Below are 26,576 nucleotides of genomic sequence, written 5' to 3'. Positions count from 1 at the left end.
TATATAATAAATCATACCATGGGATATGTGCTCTGCTGAAAGTTAAGGACAGGGTGCTGGAGAACATCTAGGAATGCCATTAAATTCATCCTGGGGACATTAGAGAAAACTTTCCAGAATTTTTAAAAGATTATTAAGAATTAGCTAGATGATTGGGAATAGTTGGCGGGGGCGGGGGGGGAGAAGAGGAGGCAAGGCAGAGGACAGCATGGCAGGTATAAATGCAGTGATGGATGAGGGAGATATGATAGCGCAGTATATTGGAAGAGAACTTTGGATAGTTCGTTTGACTATAACACAGACAGAAGGAATTTGCAAGAGCTGAGGCTAGGTTAGATGGTGCTATTATTAAATTTTTATTAAAAAAATTATGCTGTCTAAATTTCTCAATTATAATAATTGTAATGTAGTAGAAATAGTGGTAGCACAAGTAGCAGCTGGGCTAACATCATATGTTTGCTGTGTACCATGTACTAAATTTTTACTTTGTTTCATTATCTCTTTTAATCCTTAGTGTCCTTTCTATCTTATTTTCATAAGTTATTTTTATATTTGAAAAGCTAAAACAAGTTTAAGATAGCATTATCATTAACTTCATTAGTAAAGTCATCCTTTGTCTGAAATTTGTAGAAATAGATGGGTCATAGTTAATATTGCAAGTTTGGAGTGAGATAAGATATAAGTTGTCATAGTGATTTTAACTTTTGAATTTGTTTTTTTAAAACAGTCAACTTAGATCCTTATTTTTATTTATTTACTTATTTATTTATTATTTGGCGCACTGCACAGCTTGCAGGATCTTAGTTCCCCAACCAGGGATCGAACCTGGGCCCCCTGAAGTGGAAGCATGGAGTCCTAACCCCTGGATCGCCAGGGAATTCCAGTTCCTTTTTTTTTTTTAAAAGAAAAGCTTTATTAAAGTATAAATGACATATGTTAAAGTGCATATATTTAAAATGTATTGTTTTATAAGTTAGACATGTATATACCTTGTGAAACAACCACGATCAAGATAATGACCGTACCTGTCACTCCTAGAAGTTTCCTCATGCCCATTTGTAATCCCTGCCTCTTGGCCATCCTTGTCCTGCTCTTTCCTAAGCAAGCACTCACCTGCTTTCTGTCACTGATAAGTTTGCAGATTCCTTAAATGCTTAAATATCATCTTGGATCTGTCTGTAGTTTCTTAAATGTGTTACTCAGGGAGTAGATAACATTTATCAAACTTCCAAACACATGTATCTAATATTTTATGTGATATTTGTCTAATTTATCTAATATTTTACCTGAACAGAAACCTCTCGTGTTCATTCTTCTGAAATACCCTCACAGAAGAGGTTCAGTAACAGAATATTCTGTGTTTTGAGTGTTATCACATTACTTTGCCAATAAATATACTTCTATATCATTTTTTTAAATGGCTGCATACTATTTTCTCCTGTTGTTAGATGTATCTTAATTTCTTGAGACACTTTCTCTCTGTTAGACATTTGGATTGTTTCTGATTTCTTCATAGTCATACAACAAATATTTATCAAACTCTTTCTGTCATGTACTATTCAAGGAATTGACTTAAATAAGACAAATAAGAATGCTGCCTTTAGGAGTTTACATGGCGTAGGAAGACAGAGAATGAATGAACAAACCAACAAATGATTTCTAACCAGTACTGAGACAGAAGTAAATAGGAGAGATGTGGTAGAGCACTGGGGCTATTGGAGGAGCAACATGCTTGGTTAGGAAAACTTCCCTGAAGAAGTAGCCTGAGATGAGAAGAGCTACTGGAAGAACATCATTGGAAGAGGACATGACAAGGGCAAAGGCCCTGACACATTTTCTTCATAGAGTAGCAGTTCATTAAAGACAAACTTTTTTGGGGCCATTCTTAATATTCTTTTTATAAACAAATTGAAGGAAGGGAAACTGTGATATTTCCAAAATGCTCTGTGAAGAGGGATGTATTTCAGAAATAAGTGAGCTAATGGATATGTACATGTACTGAGTGAGTGGATAAAGTTCCTTGGGCAACTATAGTAAAATTCAGTGAATGAAAAAAATAATTAAAGGAGTTGTTGTATAAGATAATGGATAAAAAGTTAGGGATCTTTAGGAAACACAGAAAAGCTGAGAAAATTTATCTATTCATTCAGCAAATATTGAGCATCTACCATGTGCCAGGCAATGTTGTAGGTATTAAGGACACGGAATTAAACAACACAAATAAAAGACCCTCCCCTAAGGGGGCTTCCATGAAACAGATAGTAAACAAATATAAAACATTAGGTAGGTAGTAAGTGTTTTGAAGAAAACCAAAAGCTTCCTTTTGTATAGTATCTATATTTTAATAGTTATTAAATTATTTCCAACATATATTATCCTGGTACTTATAACATTGTTCTACTCTATATGTAATACTAATAAGGGGGGAAAGCATCTAACTTACCTACATATTTCAGTCTTATTTGTGTATTTCCAAATGTGTGCAAGAGGTGATCTCATCCAGTCTTACAGTTTTAGCTGGCATCTATTTGTAGTTGATGCTTAGAACTACCCTTTCGCGAAGAGTCTTGCTTCATACCATTTTCATCTCTCAAATGGGATGTCTGGAAACCAACTCAAGTTTAAATATAGAAGAGAGATTACTCATCCCACCCCCACCCCCAATCTGCCTCTTCTGATTCGATCATCATGTTTTCGTGTTGTATCATTGTATGTCCTAGATTCTATGCTCTATTATCATCTATTTTAGCACCTTAGATCTAAGGTTGGAGCTAAGGACAGAGGTGTATATAGTTCACAGAATTGTTCATTTTGACTATAGAGCTAATAAAAAAACATAAGATGCTTAGGGAAAAAAGTATAGGATAAATTGAAGATAATAGCGTTACTAACAGAATTTGGTCTTTAACTGCAAGATCAATTGTTTTTTCTGATTACTTTTTCTGTGCCTTGACAACCTTTATTTGAACTTTCTACTGTAAATATATATTAAAATTTGGATCCATAAGGTATTAAGTCTAAATAAATAAATAAGGATATTAGGACTAAAAGTTGTTCTTTAACTGTGTATTGAGATTTAAAGATTTATTTTCTTAGGCCTTTTCTCTTAAGAAGTTTTGTAAGATTATATTGAGCTTTTATTTTAGAGCCTATTATTTATTTGTCAAGTGAATTAATCATTTTTTTGTGGCTTTTCTATGTAGAAGGCCCTTTAAACTTTTCTCATATTTTTAGGTGAAGATTTGATTTTTTTTAAGTGTTAATTTTGTTTATTTATTTAAAGTGTTAATTTTATATTCTTTATATAAAGTGTTTGTGGTACATATAATGGTTTATTGGGAAACGTAAAAGTTTATTAATATTTATAAGACTTTCCAGGTTGTAAATGACTTTACCTTCTTTTCTAGGTTTGTTAAAGTTTTGCACTGTAGGGTTTTGTGGAATTGGGAGCCTAATTGATTTCATTCTTATTTCAATGCAGGTAAGTTAGTTACAATCTAGAAGATAAACTACTTTTACATTCAAATTTGAGTTCTGTGATGTATTTTAACCATGTTAGAAAGCAGTTAAGAATGCTTTTTAAATTTTTCTTCAGATGCTAGATTTAAAGGATCATGGCCATGTTTTCAGGTAGCATTTCCCAACCTGTACTCTACCAATTAGTAGTCCTAAAAGACATAAGAACTTCATGAAAAAGGATTCTATGCTCAAATGTGATTTGTAAATGTGAGTTCAACTGAGTTATATTTCTTTACTAGAGAACTTCTCAGAAGCTTTATAATTTGTATTATGAATCTCTAAGAGAGATCGAGGTTATATTTCAAACTTATTGGTTTTTTTTTTTCCTGTTACTCACAGCTACATTGTCAGTTACTATAATAGGATACTGATGGGAATCTGATATTTACATATGAATATGTGGAGGCAGAAACAAGATTTGTTTTGCACTAAACAGATACTCTATACTAGTGTCCTCTTGGTTGCAAATTGTAGAAACTGAAATTCAGCTAGCTTAAGCGAAAAAAATAAAAGGAATCTGGGCACTCTGGAAAATCCAGGAGTGGGGCTGGTCTCAGGCAAGACCAAATCCATATAATCAAATGATGTGTTCACAACTCTCCTGCTCTCCATCTCTGCTTCTCTGTGTTAGCCTCATTTTCTCCTGCTGCGGTGGTTTATGAAATGCTCTCCTTAAGCATTTGAGAGTGCTACCAGATGTTTTCTATTAAATTATACTGAACTGGTTGTGGTTAACTCATGAGGATTCTTAAATTAGAGAAGAGATGAGTTTATCACAACAAATGTCACAAAACAGCATTTCAGTAAGCATTTATGGAGCACCTAATGTCTTCAGCAAGTGTGTCAGTGTGTATTTAGATTATCATCAGTTTTGCTCTTCTTTCTCATACAGTATTTCCATTCCTCAATTCTGTCTGCTTGATGTTATCCTTATGCTTTAAAAGAAAGTCAAAATCTAGATTTTTGGTAACATACTGTGAGGAGGGGACCATACTGTGAGGAGGAGGCAACATATGGACCAATAAGATACCAGAATTAAACAAGGAAAATATTTGGTTTTAAAGTTGGAATTTTCCTGTCTTTATTCATAAACATATGCCTAACCAAATATCCTGCCTTTTCTGACTGTGGGACAGGCAAGCAGGCATGAAGAGGCTAAGGTACTTGTGCACATATGCTTGGAAATGGGTTTCTCACTTTAAATGAGGATCCAAGGAATTTAATGTATTGTTGGGATTCTTCAAGATATACAGAATTCAGTGTTTTTAAAACCCAACCATTTCGTTAATATTTTTCACTAGATTCTTTGGTGTTATCAGTGCTTTGTAGCTTTATTTATATCAAATTACAGAGCTTATTTGATTCAGCCACTATTTTCTGGTACATGTATACCTGAACTTTTCAGAACTAACAGTTCTTTTTCTTAAAGATCTAGAATTGAGACTATCACATCAGCAAGTTATTGAGGTAGAATTAGAATGTTTGAATTCTACAGTAAATTTCCCTAAATAAGACATTTTAATGAGGATGGCCATTTTAGACTGCTTTCAGATTAGGGGAAAAAGAAATCTTTTTTCAAAAGTAGCCAAATAAGACATGTAGCCTTATTCTATATGTTGTTTAATATACTTAACATATGATGTTGACTACATTGGTTTTAGAGAATTTTTTTCTGCCAATCAAGTAAATTTTTTCTATGAATATCATAAACTATGTTAATATTTTTGTCCTGAATATATTTTTTCAATTTCTCATAAACCTTTTACATTCTGTCTATCATCTTTTTGTTTATTCTTCTTTCCTTCCTCATTCTCTCTATCCTCTTTTTTTTTTTTTTCTTTTAGCCATTAAATATTATTCCCCAGTGAATTGCAATGTTATTCTTTTGGGCTGTGATCCCAGAAACATATTATGCATGACCTCAAGACCTGTAAAAACATACTTTGCTTCACAGTGTTTATAACAAAAATCCAGGAAAATCCTCTTTAAAAAAATAGGTCTAGTTATTTCATCTTTGAACTGAACCAATATAAAGTGTAACACATATATTACTAAAGTAAGCTTTAAATGTAGCTATATTTACTAAAAATACTTTCATGAGTTTATCTGTTAGTAAACTTCTAAAATTTCTTCTGTTTTTTTTGGTTGTTATTCTTAAAAAATATGCAAATAGCTCTGTGTGAATGAGTGGTATAAAACAATACGTTGAATTCAGTTCTTTTGTGCATTCAACAAAATATAAATCAGTGATGCATGCATAGCATAATTTTTCAATAATAGGCAACTATTGTATATAACTGCTGTAGATATTCATAAGGCAGGTCTGAAGATTTTAAAACACTCATTCTTTTGTGCTTATATATATTGATATAGATCATGAAGGATAGATTAGATAAATTGGTTTTTTATCAAAAAATGTGAGATATTTGATTTTATTTAAACCTCGTTTCTCAAACACAGACTGAACACTTTTAATTGTACCAGAACCACTAATATGGTTAAGTGTTATTTTGTTCAGTGGGGACAAGACAGCCACAAATCAGAAAGATGAAGATGGGTAGAGGGAAAATGGAAATGTGCATTGGAATGTAGAAAGTTGTTAGAAGGAAGTGTGTCAGGGTTCTTTGTGACAATTTTTAAAAGTTCTATGCATTGTGGAAGAAATTACTTTTATTTTCATTCCTGTTAACATTGCAAAGTAGATTTCCATAAAGGACTAATAACTATATAAGCAGCAAAATACACAAAAGCAATATAATCTCCAAGACATTTATGAGTTTTATAAATAAATTTATTAAATATCTCATTAGTTTGACATTTAATATATGTAACTCATTTTAGCACTGGACTATGTACTGCTTTTGTATTTTTTTAACATTTACACACCAGGTTTGATTTTTCACACTTAAATTTCTTGAGGAAAAAAAAGATTTTTATTAATCTCCTATAGCACTAATAGTATGCTCAACATAGTATACTCTGAAAATTTTTTCTGATTTGAGCTGAATGCAGTATACCTTGTGAAAAGTGTGGCTTTGTGCCAGTTACAGGGAAGATGAAAGGCTAAAAATTTTTTCAGTTTTTAAAAAGTGATTGCTTTTATTTAGGGCTTTAAAGTTCTCAATTTCATAGGTCAGTTAAGAGGTAATGAACAGAAATGAAAGTTGGTATGATGAAGTATAAATAGTAGGTTTTATACCATCAGTGAAAATGGGTTTAGAGAGCACCAATTAGGTATAATAAATTGGGGTCCTTGCCCTAAAGAAACTTAGAATCTTACTCTCCCAAAAGTGGTGTGAGAATAACATCCCACTTACTATCAGAAGTGTCTCCTTGGGAACTGCAGGCTGAAAATAAGAGTTATATTGATTTTATCTTATTTAAATTCTTGAATTTTACTAAAATTTTAAAAGCGTAGTCTTTTCAGTTTAGAGCATAAATAAGGCTCAGGTTATAGGTTCACTTCTGTGTAAGCCAGTTTGTTTTGTCAAAGAGATAACCTCTACCCTTGCCCCATGAAATACATGCTATTGATCAAAAGAAGGACTAAATGTGTAATCACCCTAAATCTATTTCCAGTACAGAAAAAGTTGGTCAAAGTCCGTGATAGTTCACGAGATGTAGGACAGCAATATATATAAAAAATAGATACCAAGTTTTCCAAATAGTTCTCTATATTTATTTAACCCTGGTGTGATTTACTGAGGAAATCAACTGGAAAACTGAGGAGACTGATAATTTGCGTAGGCTCTGCTTTGTCACGTGATCTTAATTAGGTAGATTTCACTTAGCTTTGGGCAGATTTTTGTTTAGTGAATTAAAGGAGTATTCAAAAAACAAAGTAGTCCTGAGACTGAGCCCAATGCTATGTTTTCCTCAGGAGATGTAGTGCTGAATCTTACTCATTTCTTGAGGAATGATGTTTATATTCGTCATTTAGGATTAATACTAGCCGGTCTTTAAATCAGATGAAGTCAAGGGATCTGAATGTATAACTTCTGGTACTGTGTGGGAATTTTGGTGCTTAATTAAAATGTGACTAATTAGATGTTTTTAATGGTCTCATATTAAAATTAACAACATACAGAAGTCAGCTCCGGACACAAACGTGTAATTTGACTTTAAGAGAATGTGAATTTATTTCTTTGGAGAATTGGGATGGACACAGGTTGCATCATTATCCTCTAATTGCAGACAGCTGTGTCATTTTACTTTTTCACCAGGTTAATAGGTCTTCAGGAGATAATTTGATTTTGCCAGTGTTAATATTTGCATTCTTTATATGGAGAAACTCATAAGTGGATTAAATAGAAAAATGGTACATTGATAGAGTTGTATAAAGTGTTCGTTTTTGCCCTTCATTCTTTAATTCATTCATAACATTTTATATTTATAAGATAGTTGAGTTACCTAAGCCTTCTGACTTCAACAACAACGCAAAGCCAATAAATGAGGGATCAAGTCTGTTGATAAAGTTTAGGTATTAAAGTGCTTAACTGGTAACCATGTTTTTTCCTTTAATTTATTTTTATTAGAATGCTGCTTAAATATATACAAACAAAATTACATTTTCCACTAACAAAATCAAAAGTTTATACATTACAAGCAAAACTACAACATTGTTAAAGTTCAAATAAAGTGAGCTCTTTTTTGTGTGGTAAAATATATTTACGATATAAAATTTGCCATTTTAACCTTTTTTAAGTATACAGTTCATTGGCATTAATTACATTCAGAATGTTGTACAGCTGTCACCACTATCTATTTCCAAAACTTTTTCATCACTCAAAATGGAAACTGTATCCATTAAGCAGTAACTCCCCATTCCCTTCCCCCCTGCCCCCCAGTCCTTGGTAACCTCTATTTACTTTGTCTCTTGAAGAATTTGCCTACTTTCTAGATAGTTCATATAAGTGGACTCATACAATATTTGTCCTTTTATGTCTGGTTTGTTTTGTTTTGCATGTTTTCAAGGTTCATTGATATTGTGGCATGTGGCAGAATTTCATTCCTTTTTATTATGGCTGAATAATAATGTTCCATTTTATGTATATATCACATTTCTCTCATCAGTTCATCTGTTGATGGACACTTGGGTTGCTTCCGCATTTTGACTATTGTGAATAATGCTACAATGAATATTTGTGTACAAGTATCTGTTTAAGCCCCTGTTCAATTCTTTGGGGGTATACCTAGGAAAAGAAAAACTTTTACATAAAGCTAATCAAAAAGATATCTTCATGACCTTAGATGGGTTAAGTCTTCTTAAATAAGATTCCAAACACATAAACCATAAAGAAAAAAAGTCATTGAATTTAGTACATTAAAACTAAGAAACTTTTTTCTAAAAAGGATACCATAGACCAAGTTAACAGTTAATAGACTCAGTTAAAGAATACTAGCAACAGGAATTGATATGTGGAATATACAAATCAACAAGAAAATGATAGGGAACTTAATAATAGTTAAATGAGCCCAGTAAACTAAAGGTGATTCACAAAATCATCCAAATAACTAATGTGTAAATAAGGAGATACTTCTGGGCATTTACCCCGAAATACTCATACTCCTGTCCACAAGGGGACATTGTACAAACATGTCTGTGGTAGCACTGTTTGTGGTACCAAGAAATTGGAATTAACCTAGATGTGACACTAATTGGAGAATGGATGTATCCTCTGTAACACTAGACAGCAATTACAGCCAGTCACCTAGATGTACATACAACTACATGGAAATGTCTTAGTGTACTATGAAAATAGTTTCAAATTGAACAAGATCTACAAACAATATCATTTGGATAAATTAAAAATGCATATTCAGAGAACATCACATGTTTTTTAAGAATAAATATGCATCCAAATCATATACCAAGTTAAGTACATGCCCATTATTTGTGTGGGTGCCCATGTGAGTAGGTGAGTGGGATTATAGAGAATTATAGCGGAGAGCAAAAATTACGAACAGGAAAACAGGAAATTTGGTGATCACTACTTAACATTCCTGACTTTAAATGTACTTCTAGTTTTCTGATTTACTCTTCTTGCTGTAAACTTTGCACCTACAGAAAAGCCTACTCCTTTAAGTTAACAATTAAAGATTTTTTGCATTTAAGCTGCAAATAAAATTTCATGGTGAAAACCATGAGAAATGACAGGAAAGAAGAAACTAAATTTCACCCAATTCCTCCAAACCACCACCAACCATCTTCATAGAACGAGAGTGTGGTAGGACAAAAGATACCTATGTCAAATCCCTGGGACCTGTGAATATTATCTTATTTGGAAAAAAGGTCTTTGCAGATGTGATTAAATTAAGTATCTTGATATGAAAGAGATTATTCTAGATTATCTGAATGGGCCCTAAATTCAGTGACAAGTGTCCTTATAGGAGACAGAAGAGAAGACACAAACATGCGCACGAAAAGAAGGTGGTATGAAGACAAAGGCAGAGATTGGGGTGATGTGACCACAAGCCAAGCAATGACAAGGGGTGCCTTAGAATGGATTCTTCCTTACAGTCTCTGTAGCGCATGTGGCTGTGCCAGTACCTTGATTTTAGACTTCTAGTGTCCAAAACTGTGAGAGTAAACTTCTATTGTTTTAATCCACTAAATTTGTGGTAATATGTTACAGTAGCTACAGGAAACTCATGTAGAGGGATATGAAGTTGCTTTATTGTGATTTTAGGACTTCCTACAGAAGAGACTTTGGCACCCTTTGTACAAAATAGCTTCCCTCAGTGTAGTAGCTGTGCTGTTTCCCCTCTTGGAAGATGAAGGCCTGTAGCAACCTCTTGGTCAATTAATTGTTAAATGGTCTTTCTTTTCCCCATAGATTTCAGAAATCTGCCCCAGCTTGTCAAACAGAAGTACTTCATGCTATAGAATTTGGCTTCAGGCTATTTCTTAGCAGAGAAATAAACACATAATTTTAGGTTTCATACTCTGTTGTCAGTGAACAAATGGACATAGGCATATTTAACTGAGTAAAAAATTTCTCAGTATGAAATATTTAAGAAAAAAAAATTTTTAACTTTATTTTTTTTAAATCTCCACGGAGTTTTTATTTATTTATTTATTATTTATTTATTATCTATTTTATACATATTAGCATATACATGTCAATCCCAATCTCCCAATTCATCCCACCCTCCACTCCCCCTGCTTTCCCCACTTGGTGTCCATATGTTCTCTACATCTATTTGTGTCTCTATTTCTGCCTTGCAAAGTGGCTCATCTGTACCATTTTTCTAGATTTCACATATATGCGTTAATATACAATATTTGTTTTTCTCTTTCTAAGTTATTTCACTCTGTATGACACTAGTTCCATCCATGTCTCTACAAATGACCCAGTTTCGTTCCTTTTTATGGCTGAGTAATATTCCGTTGTATATATGTACCACATCTTCTTTATCCATTCATTTGTTGATGAACGTTTAGGTTGCTTCCATGACCTGGCTATTTTAAATAGTGCTGCAGTGAACACTGGGGTGCATGTGTCCTTTTGGATTATGGTTTTCTCTGGGTATATGCCCAGCAGTGGGATTACTGGGTCATATAGTAATTCTATTTTTAGTTTTTTAAGAAACCTCCATACTGTTCTCCATAGTGGCTGTATCAATTTACATTGCTGCCAACAGTGCAAGAGGGTTCCCTATTCTCCACACCCTCTCCAGCATTTACTGTTTGTAGATTTTCTGATGATGCCCATTCTTACCGGTGTGAGGTGATACCTCATTGTAGTTTTGATTTGCATTTCTCTAATAACTAGTGATGTTGAGCATCTTTCATGTGTTTGTTGGCCATCTGTGTGTCTTTGGAGAAATGTCTATTTAAGATTTCTGCCCATTTTTTGATTGGGTTGTTTGTTTTTTTGATATTGAGCTGCATGGGCTATTTTTATATTTTGGAGATTAATCCTCTGTTGATTCATTTGCAAATGTTTTCTCCCATTTTAATGGTTGTCTTTTTGCCTTATTTATAGTTTCCTTTGCTGTGCAAAAGCTTTTAAGTTTCATTAAGTCCCATTTATTTATTTTTGTTTTTATTTCCATTGTTCTAGGAGGTGGGTCAAAAAGATATTGCTGCGATTTATGTCAAAGAGTGTTCTTCCTATGTTTTCCTCTAAGAGTTTTATAGTGTCTGGTCTTACATTTAGATCTTTAATCCATTTTGAGTTTATTTTTGTGTGTGGTGTTAAGGAGTGTTCTAATTTCATTCTTTTACATGTAGCTATCCAGTTTTCTCAGCACCACTTATTGAAGAGGCTGTCTTTTTTCCATTGTATATCCTTGCCTCCTTTGTCATAGATTAGTTGACCATAGGTGTGTGGGTTTATCTTTGGGCTTTCTATCCTGTTCCATTAATCTATATTTCTGTTTTTGTGCCAGTACCGTATTGTCTTGATTACTGTAGCTTTGTAGTATAGTCTGAAGTCAGGGAGTCTGATTCCTCTGGCTCCCATTTTTTTCCCTCAAGATTGCTATGTCTTTTAGGGTCTTTTGTGTCTCTATACAAATTTTAAGATTTTTTATTCTAGTTCTGTAAAAAATTCCATTGGTAATTTGGTAGGTATTGCATTGAATCTGTAGATTGCTTTGGGTAGTTTAGTCATTTTCACAATGTTGACTCTTCCAATCCAAGAACATGGTATATCTCTCTGTCTGTTTGTATCATCTTTGATTTCTTTCATCATTGCCTTATAGTTTTCTGAATACAGGTCTTTTACCTCCTTGAGTAGGTTTATTCCTAGGTATTTTATTCTTTATTTTGCAGTGGTGAATGGGATTGTTTTCTTAATTTCTCTTTCTGATCTTCCATTGTTAATGTATAGGAATGCAAGAGATTTCTGTGCATTAATTTTGTATCCTGCAACTTACCAAATTCATTGATTAGCTCTAATAGTTTTCTGGTGGCATCTTTAGGATTATCTACGAGGGTGAGTCAAAAATTATCCACACTTTTGCTGTAGAATTTAATTAACTTTTAGAAAAGACAAATACATCACTTTTCAACATAATCTCCTTGCTTTTCAGTACACTTTGTCCATCTGTCAACAAGCTTTCGTATTTCCTCATTAAAAAATGTTTTAGGCTGAGCTTCAAGCCGTGAATGCACTGCTGTCTTCACTTCTTCATCAGAAGTGAATTTTTGTCCTCAGAGGGCTGCTTTCAGGGGACTAAACAGGTGAAAGTCCGATGGATCAAGGTCAGGACTATAGGGACAATGCTTTAACGCCACAAGATGAAGTTTTTGCAGAGTGTCAACAATGTAGGCAGAAGTGTGTGGATGTGCATTGTCTTGCAAAATCACAACACCCTTGGATAGCAGTCCTGTGCATTTAATCCGAAGTTCAGACTTCAGCTCTTCAATAAGCATCTCACTATAAGGAGCACTGTTGGGCTTCCTAGGTGGCACAGTGGTTAAGAACCTGCCTGCTAATGCAGAGGTCACGGGTTCGATCCCAGCTCCAGGAAGATCCCACATGCCATGGAGCAACTAAGCCCGTGTGCCAAAAAAAAAAGAAAAAAAAAAAGGAGCACTGTTGATTGTTGACCTTTTTCCTAATAATGTACCAATACTGGCCTTTGAAAACCCCAGAAGACTGTAGGCATCAATTTTCCAGCTGATGGTTGACTTTTGAACTTTATCTTGGTTGGTGATTGAGGATGTTTCCACTCCTTACTGTGCCATTTACTCTCAGGCTCGTAGTGACGAATCCATGTCTCGTCACCAGTAATTATTCTCTTTAAAAAACTTTCAGCTTCCTTAGAGTATCAGTCCAAATTTTGTTTGCAGATATCCAAACGCTTCTGTTTATGCTCTTTCGTGAGTTGTTTCAGTACCCATCTTGCACAAAGTTTTCGAAACCTAAGTCTGTTGTGGATTACTTCGTTTTGAGGTCTTGAAGCATCCTCTCTGTACTCCTGATCTTGATCCCTCGGACTTTCACCTGTTTGGTCCCCTGAAAGCAGCCCTACAAGGACAAAGATTCACTTCTGATGAAGTGAAGACAGCAGTGCATTTGTGGCTTGCAGCTCAGCCTAAAACATTTTTTAATGAGGGAATGCGAAAGCTTGTTGACAGATGGACAAAGTGTACTGAAAAGCAAGGAGATTATGTTGAAAAGTGATGTATTTGTCTTTTCTAAAAGTTAATTAAAATAAATTCTACAGCCAGAGTGTGGATAATTTTTGTCTCACCCTCGTATATAAAGTATCATGTCATCTGCAAACAGTGACAGTTTTACTTCTTCTTTTCCAATTTATATTCCTTTTATTTCATTTTCTTCTCTGAATGCCATGGCTAAGACTTCCAAAACTGTTGAATAATAGTGGTGAAAGTGGACATGCTTTGTTTTATGCTTTCTGTTTTTCACCATTGAGAATGATGTTTGCTGTGGGTTTGTCATATATGGCCTTTATTATATTGAGGTAGGTTCCTTCTCTGCCCACTTTCTAGAGAGTTTTTGTCATAAATGCTTATTGAATTTTGTCAAAAGCTTTTTCTGCATCTATTGAGATGATCAGATGGTTTTTATTCTTCAATTTGTTAATATGGTGTATCACATTGATTGATTTGCGTATATTGGAGAATCCTTGCATCACTGGGATAAATCCCACTTGATCATAGTGTATGACCCTTTTAATGTGTTGTTGGATTCTGTTGCTTGTATTTTGTTGAGGATTTTTGCATCTATGTTCATCAGTGATATTGGTCTGTAATTTTCTTTTGTAGTATCTTTGTCTGGTTTTAGTATCAGGGTAATGGTGGCCTCATAGAATGAGTTTGGGAGTGTTCCTTCGTCTGCAGTTTTTTGGAAGAGTTTGAGAAGGATGGATGTTAGCTCTTCTCCAAATGTTTGATAGAATTCACCTGTGAAGCTGTCTGGTCCTGGACTTTTGTTTGTTGGAAGATTTTTAATAACAGTTTCAATTTCATTACTTATGATTGGTCTGTTCATATTTTCTATTTCTTCCTGATTCAGTCTTGGAAGCTTATACCTTTCTAAGGATTTGTCCATTTCATCCAGGTTGTCCATTTTATTAGCATATAATTGCTTGTAGTAGTCTCTTATGATGCTTTGTATTTCTGTGGTGTCTGTTGTAACTTCTGTTTCATTTCTAATTTTATTGATTTGCATCCTCTCCCTCTCTTTCTTAATGAGTCTGGCTAAAGATTTATCAATTTTGTTTATCTTCTCAAAGAACCAGCTTTTAGTGTTATTGATCTTTGCTATTGTTTTCTTTGTTTCTATTTCATTTATTTCTGCTCTGATCTTTATGATTTCTTTCCTTCTACTAACTTTGGGTTTTGTTTGTTCTTCTTTCTCTTGTTCCTTTAGGTGTTAGGTTAGATTGTTTATTTGGGATTTTTCTTGTTTCTTGAGGTAGGATCTTCCCTCTTAGAACTGCTTTTGCTGCATACCATAGGTGTTGGATCGTCATGTTTTCGTTGTCATTTGTCTCTAGGTATTTTTTGATTTCCTCTATGATTTCTTCATTGATCTCTTGGTTATTTAGTAGTGTATTGTTTAGCCTCCATATGTTTGTATTTTTTACAGTTTTTTTCCTGTAATTGATTTCTAATCTCATAGTGTTATGGTCAGAAAAGGTGCTTGATATGATTTCAATTTTCTTAAATTTACCGAGGCTTGATTTGTGACCCAAGATGTGATCTGTCCTGGAGAATGTTCTGTGTGCACTTGAGAAGAAAATGTAATCTGCCATTTTTGGATGGAATGTCCTATAAATATCAATTAAATCTATCTGGTCTATTGTGTCATTTAAAGCTTGTGTTTCCTTATTGATTTTCTGTCTGGATGATCTGTCCGTTGGTGTAAGTGGGGTGTTAAAGTCCCCCACTATTATGGTGTTACTGTTGATTTCCTCTTTTATAGCTGTTAGCATTTGCCTTATGTATCAAGGTGCTCCTGTTGGGTGCATATATATTTATAATTGTTATCTCTTCTTCTTGGACTGATCCCTTGTTATTATGTAGTGTCCTTCCTTGTCTCTTGCAAAATTCTTTATTTTAAAGTCTTTTATCTGATATGAGTATTGGTACTCCAGCTTTGTTTTGATTTCCATTTTCATGGAATACCTTTTTTCCATCCCCTCACTTTCAGTCTGTATGTGTCCCTAGGTCTGAAGTGGGTCTCTTGTAGACAGCATATATATGGGTCTTGTTTTTTGTACCCATTCAGTCAGTCTGTGTCTTTTGGTTGGAGCATTTAATCCATTTACATTTAAGGTAATTATTGATATGTATGTTCCTATTACTATTTTCTTAAGTGTTTTGGGTTTGTTTTTGTACATCCTTTTCTTCTCTTGTGTTTCCCACTTAGAGAAGTTCCTTTAGCATTTGTTGTAGAGCTGGTTTGGTGGTGCTGAATTCTCTTAGCTTTTGCTTGTCTGTAAAACTTTTGATTTCTCTGTTGAATCTGAATAAGATCCTTGCTGAGTAGAGTATTCTTGGTTGTAGGTTCTTCCCTTTCATCACTTTAAATATATCATGCCACTCCCTCCTGGCTTGCAGAATTTCAGCTGAGAGATCAGCTGTTAAGTTTATGGAAGTTCCCCTGTATGTTATTTGTCATTTTTCCCTTGTTGCTTTTAATATTTTTTTTTTGTCTTTAATTTTTGTCATTTTGATTACTATGTGTCTCAGCATGTTTCTCCTTGGGTTTATCCTGCCCGGGACTCTCTGTGCTTCTTGGAATTGGGTGGCTGTTTCACTTCCCACTTAGGGAAGTTTTTGAGTATAATCTCTTCAAATCCTTTCTCAGGTCCTTTCACTCTCTTCTCCTGGAACCCCAATAATGCAAATGTTGGTGCATTTAATGTTGTCCCAGAAGTCTCTTAGGCTGTCTTCATTTCTCTTCAATCTTTTTTCTTTATTCTGTTTTGTGGCAGTGATTTCCACCATTCTGTCTTCCAGGTCATTTATCCTTTCTTCTGCTTCAGTTATTCTGCTTTTATTCCTTCTTGAGTATTTTTCATTTCAGTTATTATATTGTTCATCTCTGTTTCTTTGTTCTTTAATACTTCTAGGTCTCTCTTAAACATTTCTTGTATCTTCTCCATTCTTTTTCCAAGGTCCTGGATCATCTTCACTTTCATTATTCTGAATTCTTTTTCTGGAAAGTTGCCTATCTCCACTTCATTTAGTTGTTTTTCTAGGGTTTCATCTTGTTCCTTCATCTGGTATGCAGTCCTCTGACCTTTGATTTTATCTGTCTTTCTGTGATTGTGATTTTCATTGCACAGGCTGCAGAATTGTAGTTCTTCTTGCTTCTGCTGTTTGCCCTCTGGTGGATGAGGCTATCTAAGAGGCCTGTGCAGGCTTCCTAATGGGAGGGACTGGTGGTGAGTAGAGCTGAGTGTTGCTCTGGTTGGCAGAGCTCAGTAAAACTTTAATCCACTTGTCTGCTGATGGGTGGGCCTGAGTTCCCTCTCTGTTGGCTGTTTAGCCTGAGGCAACCCAGCACTGGAGCTTACAGGCTCTTTGATGGGGCTAATAGCTTCTCTAGGAGAGCTCATGCCAACTTCCCAGAACTTCCCAGTACTTCCCAGAATTTCCGCCACCAGTGTCCTTGTCCCTGTGGTGAGCCACAGCCACCCCCCCGACCTCTGCAGGAGACCCTCCAACGCCAGCAGGTAGGTCTAGTTCAGTCTCCTTATGGGATAACTGCTCCTTCCCCCTGGGTCCTGGTGCACACACTGTTTTGTGTGTGCCCACCAAGAGTGGAGTCTCTGTTTCCCCCAGTCCTGTTGAAGTCCTATAATCAAATCCTGCTGGCCTTCAAAGTATAATTCTCTGGGGATTCCTCCTCCAGTTGCTGGATCCCCAGGATGAGAAGCCTGACATGGGGCTTAGAACCTTCACTCTAGTGGATGAATTTCTGTGGTATAATTGTTCTCCAGTTTGTGAGTCACCTACCCAATAGCTCTGGGATTTGATCTTATCATGATTGCGCCCTCCTACAGTCTCATTGTGGCTTCTCCTTTGTCTTTGGGTGGGGGGCCTCCCTGTTGGTGAATTCCAGTGTCTTCCTGTTGACGATTGTTCAAGCAGTTGGTTGTGATTCTGGTGCTCTCACAAGATGGAGCGAGTCTACTTTTTTAAATTTGTAGTTTTATAATTAACAATACAATAATATATGCACATGTATTATACGTAAGTATATAATATAGATGCTTAAAAACAGGTTAATTTTTAATTTTGGTGAGGGAATATGGATTTAAATAATTGAAACCTTTACAGCTGATAGTTTTCTTAAAAATTCAGTAAGGAGAACAGTTTCTTCTTTGTTGGGATAATAGTTAGAAAAGAATCTTGACAATACCTTGTAGAGAGGTGTTTGCATTTAAATGTCAGTCAAATAAGATATAGAACTTTAAAAGTACTGTATAGATTAGCTTATTCTATTCCTCATTATATGGATAAGAAAAACAGAGATCCAGAGAGGATTAATCCTACAACTAGTTATTGGCAGTTTTCTCTTCAACATTTTCTTTCAGTCTAGTGCTTTACCACACTGACTTAATTTCGTTGTTTTTGGAGCAGCTCATCAAATTGTTTCAGCAGATTGCTGTGCTTTGGTTATCTGGCATTGGTGTGTAGGAGGAATTGAAGACAGGTGCATTATCTGGAGTTTTGGCTATAATAACAGAAACCTCAATTTAAATTAGCTTTAATAGCATGGTAGTTTATTATATTATATACCAAGACTCTGGAGATATGGTAGTTCTAAGATGGGTTAATTTAGAGCTTAAAAACAAAGTGAAAGACCCAAGTCTATTATTCTCTCCTTCCCTTCCTTCTCTCCCTCCTTTCTTCTCTTCTTCCTTCCTTCTCTTTGCCATCTTCGGTTGCTTTGGTTAGCATCACTTCCTATATAGTTACTTTCAGAGGCGGAAAATCACCTTTTTTCCTCTCACACATATCTTCTTAAAAGTTGATAAGCCTCCCATTGAACTTGTTTCATAGATTATTATCTCATTGGTGATTGATTACATGCCCACGCTGAACCAAATCTGTGGGAAAAGGATGGAATTACCACCATAGAACTAGTTGTTGAGGAGGCAGAATCACATAGTTTGAGGGGAAAGAAATGCTGTGATAAGATTGTTAAATAAGATGCACAATTGAATCATGTAATAGCAGGTAATAAAACTATAAACTTTGGGCCTATCTTCTCTACAGCACAAGGGAAACAAAACAAAAGACCAAAACAACACTGTATCATTTTTCTATATGTTAACTGCTGACTTGACAAGATTGTAAAACATTTGGGCCCTAATCAATTTTTGGTTAAATAATTATATTTTCTGAGAGAGTCAGGTGAGCTGCAGGTGGGCTTATTAGAAATGCATGATATTAAAAGGCCATCCAATCATATATTTTCCTTATTTCCAACTTGTGAATACTTTTTTTTTTCAACAGGAATAAGTGAGATTGTCAAAGGAGATGGCATAGGAAGAAAAAGATAATAGGACAAAAGGCCCAGTTCCAATCTATGTACATATTCCAAATTAGGCAAGTTTTTACCGTATGCGTTAACCTATATTTCTACTGGTTGGGCTTTCCTTTTTCTTTGTTTCCTTTATATAGTCTCAAAACGTGTTGTAAATTCTAGTTACCCATTCTTTTCTTTCTTCCCTTAATACTCATAGTAGTTTCTCCTCTGTGACCTTGCCATTAAAAAGGTTTTAATTTTTACTTAAATTCATAAATAACATTCATAAATATCAAAACGAAGCAATTTAACCTTTGGAGGAAGTCCAAGTACATGACAGCACCTAGCATGGTATCTAGTACATAAGTGCTTTGTATGTATTATTTATATGTGAACATCTCTAGTGCACTAGAATAAACTCCCTGTTGGCAGATCGTTATCTTACTCACTGTTCCGTGTATGATGCCGAGCACAGTGCCTGGACTGTAGGAATTAAGTATTTGTTGAATAGTTTTTAAAACCAAATTTATTTTAAAAATGAAGAATGCTCTACAGCAGTGTTCTTCAAACTCTGGTTGCATAACCCCTAAAAGGGTTTTTTTTTAAATCCCTACCCTTCACATGTTTTAAGTTGACATTTAAGTTTTCCATCAAAAGTTTAAATAGTTGCAAAGGATATCATTTCTAGTTTGCAAATATTGACATATTTAAATAAAACTGTTATATCAATTTTAAAATGTATCCAACAGAATATAAATACCATGGAATTTAAAATATCATTCACTTAAAAAAGACATGAATGAACACTTCACTAACCATTATAATTTTTACATTGTTTCTTTTTCTCCTTGAATTTTTATTTCTATTCCCATTGTCCAACAGAATTTTACCCTATGTTTTTATACTTGAAAATCTTCTACTGACCATATTATTCATTAAGATATTAAAAAATTTTCTGTGATTTCTGGATTGAGTTGTCATTATAATTATTGATATGCAGTTATCAAAATAGCATAAACATGTTACAAATATTAGCAAATTATTTTTAAGCTGAAAAAAGTAAAATTTTACTAGGAATGCATCCTTTGAATAAGATGTGACAGAGCATAGTTTTTGACTCTTGATTAAAAGAGACTTCCCCAAAACCAGTATTTTGAGTTATCCCCTTCTTTGATACATCAAAGATTTTTATACCTCAAGGCAATGTTCCATCATAAGACTCAGGGTTTGCTTTGATGGGAGGTATGCTTTACTGCTGTCAAGTTGCAGAAAGGACCGCAGTGAAAGGGAAGTGGGCAGAGGACCTAGCATGATGCTTTTACCCTAGTGTGGTACCAGGTGGATCGGTTTTACAAAGAGTATTTATGTGAATCAAGGATCTCAAAATGGATTCCCTTGAAACTATCTGGGCCTACATATACCTTAGTAAATTCTTGTGTATCCCTAAGGCTATAGTTAGAAGATTATTATCTTAAAAGTTAAGTTGTAGAGATCACGTTAAGTGGAATGTCACAAACATGATTAAATGGACAAGACTGTTGTAATGAGAAGGGGGGGTGTTTTCTTGTTTTTGTTTGTTTATTTGTTTAAGTCTCTTCCTTTTCCATTCCATGTGGTTCTGGTAGGACTGTCAGTCATACTGTCTCATCTCCCAGAGGGAGCCTGGCCCGGCCATTATTAATCCTGTTGGACACAGTAATTTGTTCAGCAACAGGCATAAAAAAAAGGCACATCAATCAGTTTTTCCCTGAAATTGGTATATAAACACTGAGGAAGAAAATTTAACTTTATTTCTATTGGGAGCTGCTGGGCTGTGAAGATGTGTATCTGGGCTGTGAAGATGTGTATCTGGAACTGTTGGCAACCAATTGGGAGCGCCTGTCTGCAGAACAAAGGCAAGAAGAGCCACATGAAGAGGCAGGGAGACCAAACTAAGCGTCTCATGGGGCACGGGATTTCAGTCTTTGAGGCCTTAGTTCCTGCAGCTCTCTTGATCCTGTGAGCTTCCCCAGAATGCTTTTCAGCTACATAAGCGACTAAATTACTTTTTTTCGCTTGAGTTAGTTTGCGTTGTATTTCTGGTACTACTGAAATAATCTTATTAACACCTAAGAAAAGTAAACTCAAAGTATTTTTGAAGTATCTTTTGTAAAATTTGGAAAATTTTCTCTTGTAGATTGTTGGACCTTCAGATGGAAGTAGTTACATTATAGATTATTATGGAACCAGACTTACAAGACTAAGTATTACCAATGAAACATTTAGAAAAACACAGTTATATCCATGAATATTGTTTAAAAGAAACAGTAAGTGATATGTATATGTAATCTTAATTATAGTATATTATCTGTATAAAATTATGAGAATTTGAGAACCAGGGGAAATTTAAGAGATCATCTAGTATTGTAAATCTGTCTTTTTGCTTATCAGGAAATGCAGGTCTTTAATCTTTTATAAAGCATTTTTGTATATGCTCATTGCTCCTGCAGTTCTCAATTCAGATTGTTTCTTTGCAGTGAATATAGTTAAAGGACAAAGTTCACAAGAAAACAGTAACATCAAAGCAAAAAGATATCCCATAGTTTTGTGTAATGGTTATGATGAAAGTGTGTGTTACAGATAATAAAGCATATCTTTTCTACTGTCCATCCTCCTTAGGGTCAATATGATCCTTAACCCTCATTCTTCTCTTCTCCTTTCTTAAATCTGAAAGTTGATAGAATTTCAACCCTGAACTACTGTAAGCACTTATTTTAACCTGAAGTTTGGCCCTGCCCACAAGAATTATTAATTGGCCTTAGCACTGTCTAGCAGCTTTCAGGGAAGGCAGAGAGAAATATAGGCTGAATGTTTTGGCCACAGTCATAATCTTAGGATTTTCAGTTGACTCTGTCTCAAGACAATGCTTCTAGAGTCCAGAGAGGGAACAGACATTCATTTTCTATGTTTAGTATATAAATAGGATTATTGTCATGAGAGTTGAACAGTGACAGACCCTTCTTGCCAAGATTTGAGGAATTTATAGAGCTCATTGTCCAAAAAGTTTTTCAGATCTTTTCTTATAAACTGTGAGAGTCTTCAGGTTTAAAATTGAAATGAAGCATAGAGATCCATCTGCCTCTTCTTACCAGGGGAAGAAATTGAGACCTAAGGAAGCTGAGACTAAAAAACACAACTAATCAGTGCAAAACTGAATCTAGAACCTAGGTCTTCTGTGCATTCCACTGGTTTTCTCCACCTCCCACCCCACCCCCCCACCAACTACTTCATTTTGTATTAAGTATCTTCATTTTGGAAATTGTTACTCCTACTTTATGAGAAGGGTTATGTAGTTTTACATAACCTTATTTTCACACTGTAAGTTGTTGTTTCTCTTTTTAAAGTACATAGATTGTTTTAAAACTATAATGTGTAAAAATTAAGCAAATGTAATTTAAAAGACAATGCCATTTTCTGTAGCCTATTATATAAACATTTAATTGTAATTCCAGACTCAAATTTAAAATTTAAAACTTGAAAGGTGCATTGAGAAGGCATATCTCTGCATTGCCATTCATATAATCTCCTGCAGTACATACAGAAGTGCTCCCAGTGTAAGAAAAAATGTCTTGAATAAATGAAGCATTAAAATGTGCATCTATAAAAATCTCATTGGATTCTTTGAAAAGATTGTGCTTTAACATATTTCTTTTTTCTGTTTTAGGATTTGGGCCTCCTTGATTGTAATGGAGAACTTTCAGTATGTGGATTTCCAGATTTTCCTTTTTCCTTCTCACACACCACTTTATGGATTCTTTTTAATTTTTTTATTGTTGATGTTTTTGTTTTGTTGTTAGTTAAAAGCATATTATTCTGAGATTTATTTAATAGAACTTTCTTTGAGAGCTATATGATAATAGAGTCTTTTTTAGAGTATCTATCTCATAGAGTCCACTGTCTCTATGAGATAGATGCCTTATTACCCTGATGTCAGTGTCTTTTCTAAAGGCAAGTTGCCACTTGTCCTTTTCACTTCTGAAAAATAAAAGTATGACCTAATCACATTTTTTAGTGCTTTATTATTAAGAAAACCATCTTAAATGTTGAATGTTGCTGTCTTCTGCATTTTGATCCTTCAAAGCAGTTAATCCATGGTGTGACAAATACCATTTATATTGCCTAGGGCTGCAGTCTTATATATGACAACCCACTTATTTTTCTGTAGCTTTCAGAACTGTCTTTGCCTTGGTATCCAGGGAGCTAAAGATCATCAGGGCGTCTGAAACCTTGAGGCAACATGGATACCCTGGCATTGATTCAGGGCTCTGAAGTATGAACTTTTTCCTTTTTGCATTGGGAGTGATGCACTAGCTTTTGGAGGACCAGAAGCTGACTCATCTAGCTCAGTGCAGTTATATTTGAAGCTGGATGGACAAGGTGGGCACACCAACCAGATGATTAATGTCTTCCATCTGTTTGCACTGCCCGGCAGATGCCACCACAAGTGTCTTAAGTTGCACCAGTGTCTGGAGGAAGCAGCACCTGTAGATTAGCACTGGTTTTTCTTACCGTGTTTAGAAGGATTTTAAGAAGATGGAAATACATGAAATGTTATGTCCTCATAATGCTGTCATACTCTTACTTTAGTAACAGGCACACCAGTTTCAAAATTACTGGGATCTGGGCTTCTCAAAAGTAAAAACCATAATTTTTCATCAGTCATTTTATTCAAAAATACACAGTATAGTACAGTTAGCTTCATAATATGAGGGTGAGTCAAAAGTTATCCACACTCTGCCTGTAGAAGTTACAGTTTTATTATAACTGGAGTGCAGATAATTTTTGACTCATCCTAATATGTTAGTCATTTGGTAGCAGCTTCTCCAGTTGCTGGAAGATTATTAAATATTGATACAAGAAGTTAATTTGGATTGACTCCTAATATACACCAGGAAGGGTCTCTGGTTTGTTCACTGATGAAAATACCAAGTGTCTTATCATGTGGGAGGCACTGTTCTAGATTCTGGGATGCAGCAGTGAACAAAACACCAACATCTCTGCCCTGAAGGAGCTTATTATGTCCTGGGGGTCCACTTTTTGACAGTGATGTTTTTGGCCTCAGTTAAGTTAGATGCCCATTTTCAGATATTCCCTAGTTCCTTTTGGTTGCAGACAGTGCTTTGAAGTTTACTTCAGGATCACCTAAGTTCAGATTTAAACGTCTTTAAGTTTCCACAGCTGTGTAAGTACAGTTAAATGAGAAATACCTGCAGTCAATCTTGAAACTAATCTTGCTTCCTACATAATTATTACAGTTACCTTGACCAGGTGGGAAGTCTGTTTCAAAGCAGGTGCTTCTCAAAAGTATTTATTCAAATAAGCTGTCCTCCAAAAGAGTTGTTGGTAAAATCTAGAAATAAAGTCCCTTCATGATACACTCTTAAACCTTTAGACTTTATTTTCACTATAATTTCCTAAATTCCTAAAAACACTAGTTTTTCCAGTTTGTGTAATTCCTTGTTGCCTAATACATGTAATTCTTTTACAAATGGTTTTTCTGTCTTATTTTTTATGTGGATGCATTTAAAGCATGCGAATTCAGTTCTGTTTTTGTCTGTTTGTAGCTTCATGGGACACTGTAGTATTATGGCTGTTTGTTAGAAGTGTGTGTGTGAATTATATATTAAGGCCTCTATATGAGATGTTTTATGTGATAACTCTACTTTTAGAACAGTGGCCAAAATTGTGAGATGGATTAGCTCAGTCATTTCTGGGATTACTCCTAAACCCTCTAGAGTAAAATGGAAAGGATTATTTTAATTCTATAGAAACAGCGTTCTATAGAAGCATTTACAAATGGTACTTCTTTAGCCTGAAAAAATTAATGCAATTTCCAGGAGTACCTCTTTACCCAGGAAGATTTCTTACCTCCACTGTATTAAACTAAAGGACCTCTTTAAGATTTCAAAGATTCTGTTGTGTCTATGGCCAGAATTTGTTCATGGGACTGCTAAGAATATAAGAAATATTAGCTTGGGGGTATGTTTTTGTTTTGTTTTACAAAAAATGTCTGTGTCTTTTTCCCTTATTTTAACCTAGATTCTTAAGGCTAAATAAATATTATTATACTGACTATAAATATGCTTCTAGGCAACTAGGAAGCTAAAGTAGAAACTAGCAAAAAAAAAGAAAAATTAGTGCAAGTCTAAAATGTTGATTCCTCTTTCTCATTCAAATATCTTAAATGTAGATATTCCCCAGGGTTCTGGCACCTTCCTTCTTTTCTCTCATTAAATCAGCATCCATATTGCTTTTTTCTATTTACAAAATTAATACAAGATTAAGGTGGAAATTTTGAGGAAACACCAAAAAGAAAAAATAATTTATTACACAGCTCAAAGATAACAATGTTAATATTTTTATGTGTGTCCTAGTGATTTTTCCATGCATGTATTTTCATTTTTCTTCACAAAAATGATTTATTATCCATACTGTTTTGTAGCCTGCTTCTTCACATTGCAAATATTTTTCTATTTCAGTAAATAATCTTTTACAAAATTCTTTAATGGCTGCTGAGTATTCCATGTCTGTATCATTATTTATGTAATTCCTTATTATTTGGTATTTAACTTATTAACAAATGAATAATGTCATTTCGGATTTTTTTCTCTAGAATTGTCATTCTTAGTCAAAAAGTAATCATATATTAAAGTTTTTAATATATACATACAGTCTTAGTTAACCAGGGTAATAGAGAAAGAGTGAAATAAAATAGCCCAAACCCAAGCAAAACTGTAGTCAACTCTTAATTATTCTGGTGCAGACTAACTACAGATAAAATGCTGCAGGCACCTGCAGCTACCCCTTGCTGTACAGTTAGACCACTGCCTGCCAGTGCTCACTGCTGCTCTTCACATCCCGTGGGCTAGAAAGAAAGCCAAACTTTGAGAACAGGATAGCTGCTATAGAAAGGAAGCTGGTTGTGGGATTGGGTAATAATAGCATATCTGTTAGTTTTCACAAGATGTGAGATAGTCGACTGAATTATCTAATTGCCCTCTTCACGATGAGAGGAGAAGAATTTTAAGGAGTACATAGGAAGCTCATTCATAATGGTCTTTATTCTGTGCTGCTGAAAGGGAAGGAGAAGGGAGGTAAATTTGGAAAATGAGAAAAGTTACTAATTAGGAATGAATAAAAATTCTATACAGCGCTGAGTACCCAATGGGGTCCTGGAATAGTGCATTTGTAGTTGAGTTAATCATCATGGTACTTATTCCTATATCTTTTAAAATAGAGCCTGATATCTTTCTTTTTAAGAACTTTTATTGAGATATAATTGATATACAATAAACTGCATATATTTTTTTTAATTTAAAATATTAAAGCTTTATTGAGGCACAGTTTACGTGCCATAAATTTCATTCATTTTAAGAGTATAATTCAGTGCTTTTTAGTAAATATACAGAGTTGTACAACCATCACCACAATCCGCAATCCAATATTAGGACATTTGCATCAACCCTAGTAGATCCTTATGCCCATTTTTGGTCAGTCCCTCCTCCTACCCCAGCCCCAGGCAACCACTCATCTACTCTCTATATGTATAGATTT

At 34.7% G+C, this 26,576-nt stretch overlaps 1 protein-coding gene across 2 annotated transcripts in view; it reads left to right on the top strand.

Moving 5' to 3' along the window:
• TM2D1 (TM2 domain containing 1) overlaps nt 1–23,023 on the top strand; it is a 52,335-nt gene extending 29,312 nt beyond the window's left edge. Inside the window, exons 5-7 of one of the 2 annotated variants that reach the window (XM_057712755.1) lie at nt 3,408–3,481; nt 21,160–21,289; nt 22,687–23,023. In XM_057712755.1, coding sequence (XP_057568738.1) covers nt 3,408–3,481; nt 21,160–21,270 — 185 coding nt within the window. In that variant the 3' untranslated portion in view covers nt 21,271–21,289; nt 22,687–23,023. Of the gene's footprint in view, nt 1–3,407; nt 3,482–18,970; nt 19,064–21,159; nt 21,290–22,686 lie in introns of those variants that run through there. The other variant, XM_057712762.1, reaches the window with a different exon arrangement.
• Nucleotides 23,024–26,576: the final 3,553 nt, after the last annotated feature.

The sequence above is a fragment of the Hippopotamus amphibius genome, chromosome 1 (assembly GCF_030028045.1).
Source record: "Hippopotamus amphibius kiboko isolate mHipAmp2 chromosome 1, mHipAmp2.hap2, whole genome shotgun sequence".
Lineage (NCBI taxonomy): Eukaryota > Metazoa > Chordata > Mammalia > Artiodactyla > Hippopotamidae > Hippopotamus > Hippopotamus amphibius.
The sequence above is the reverse complement of the archived record's forward strand: the minus strand, read 5'-3'. Positions and strand labels throughout refer to the sequence as shown.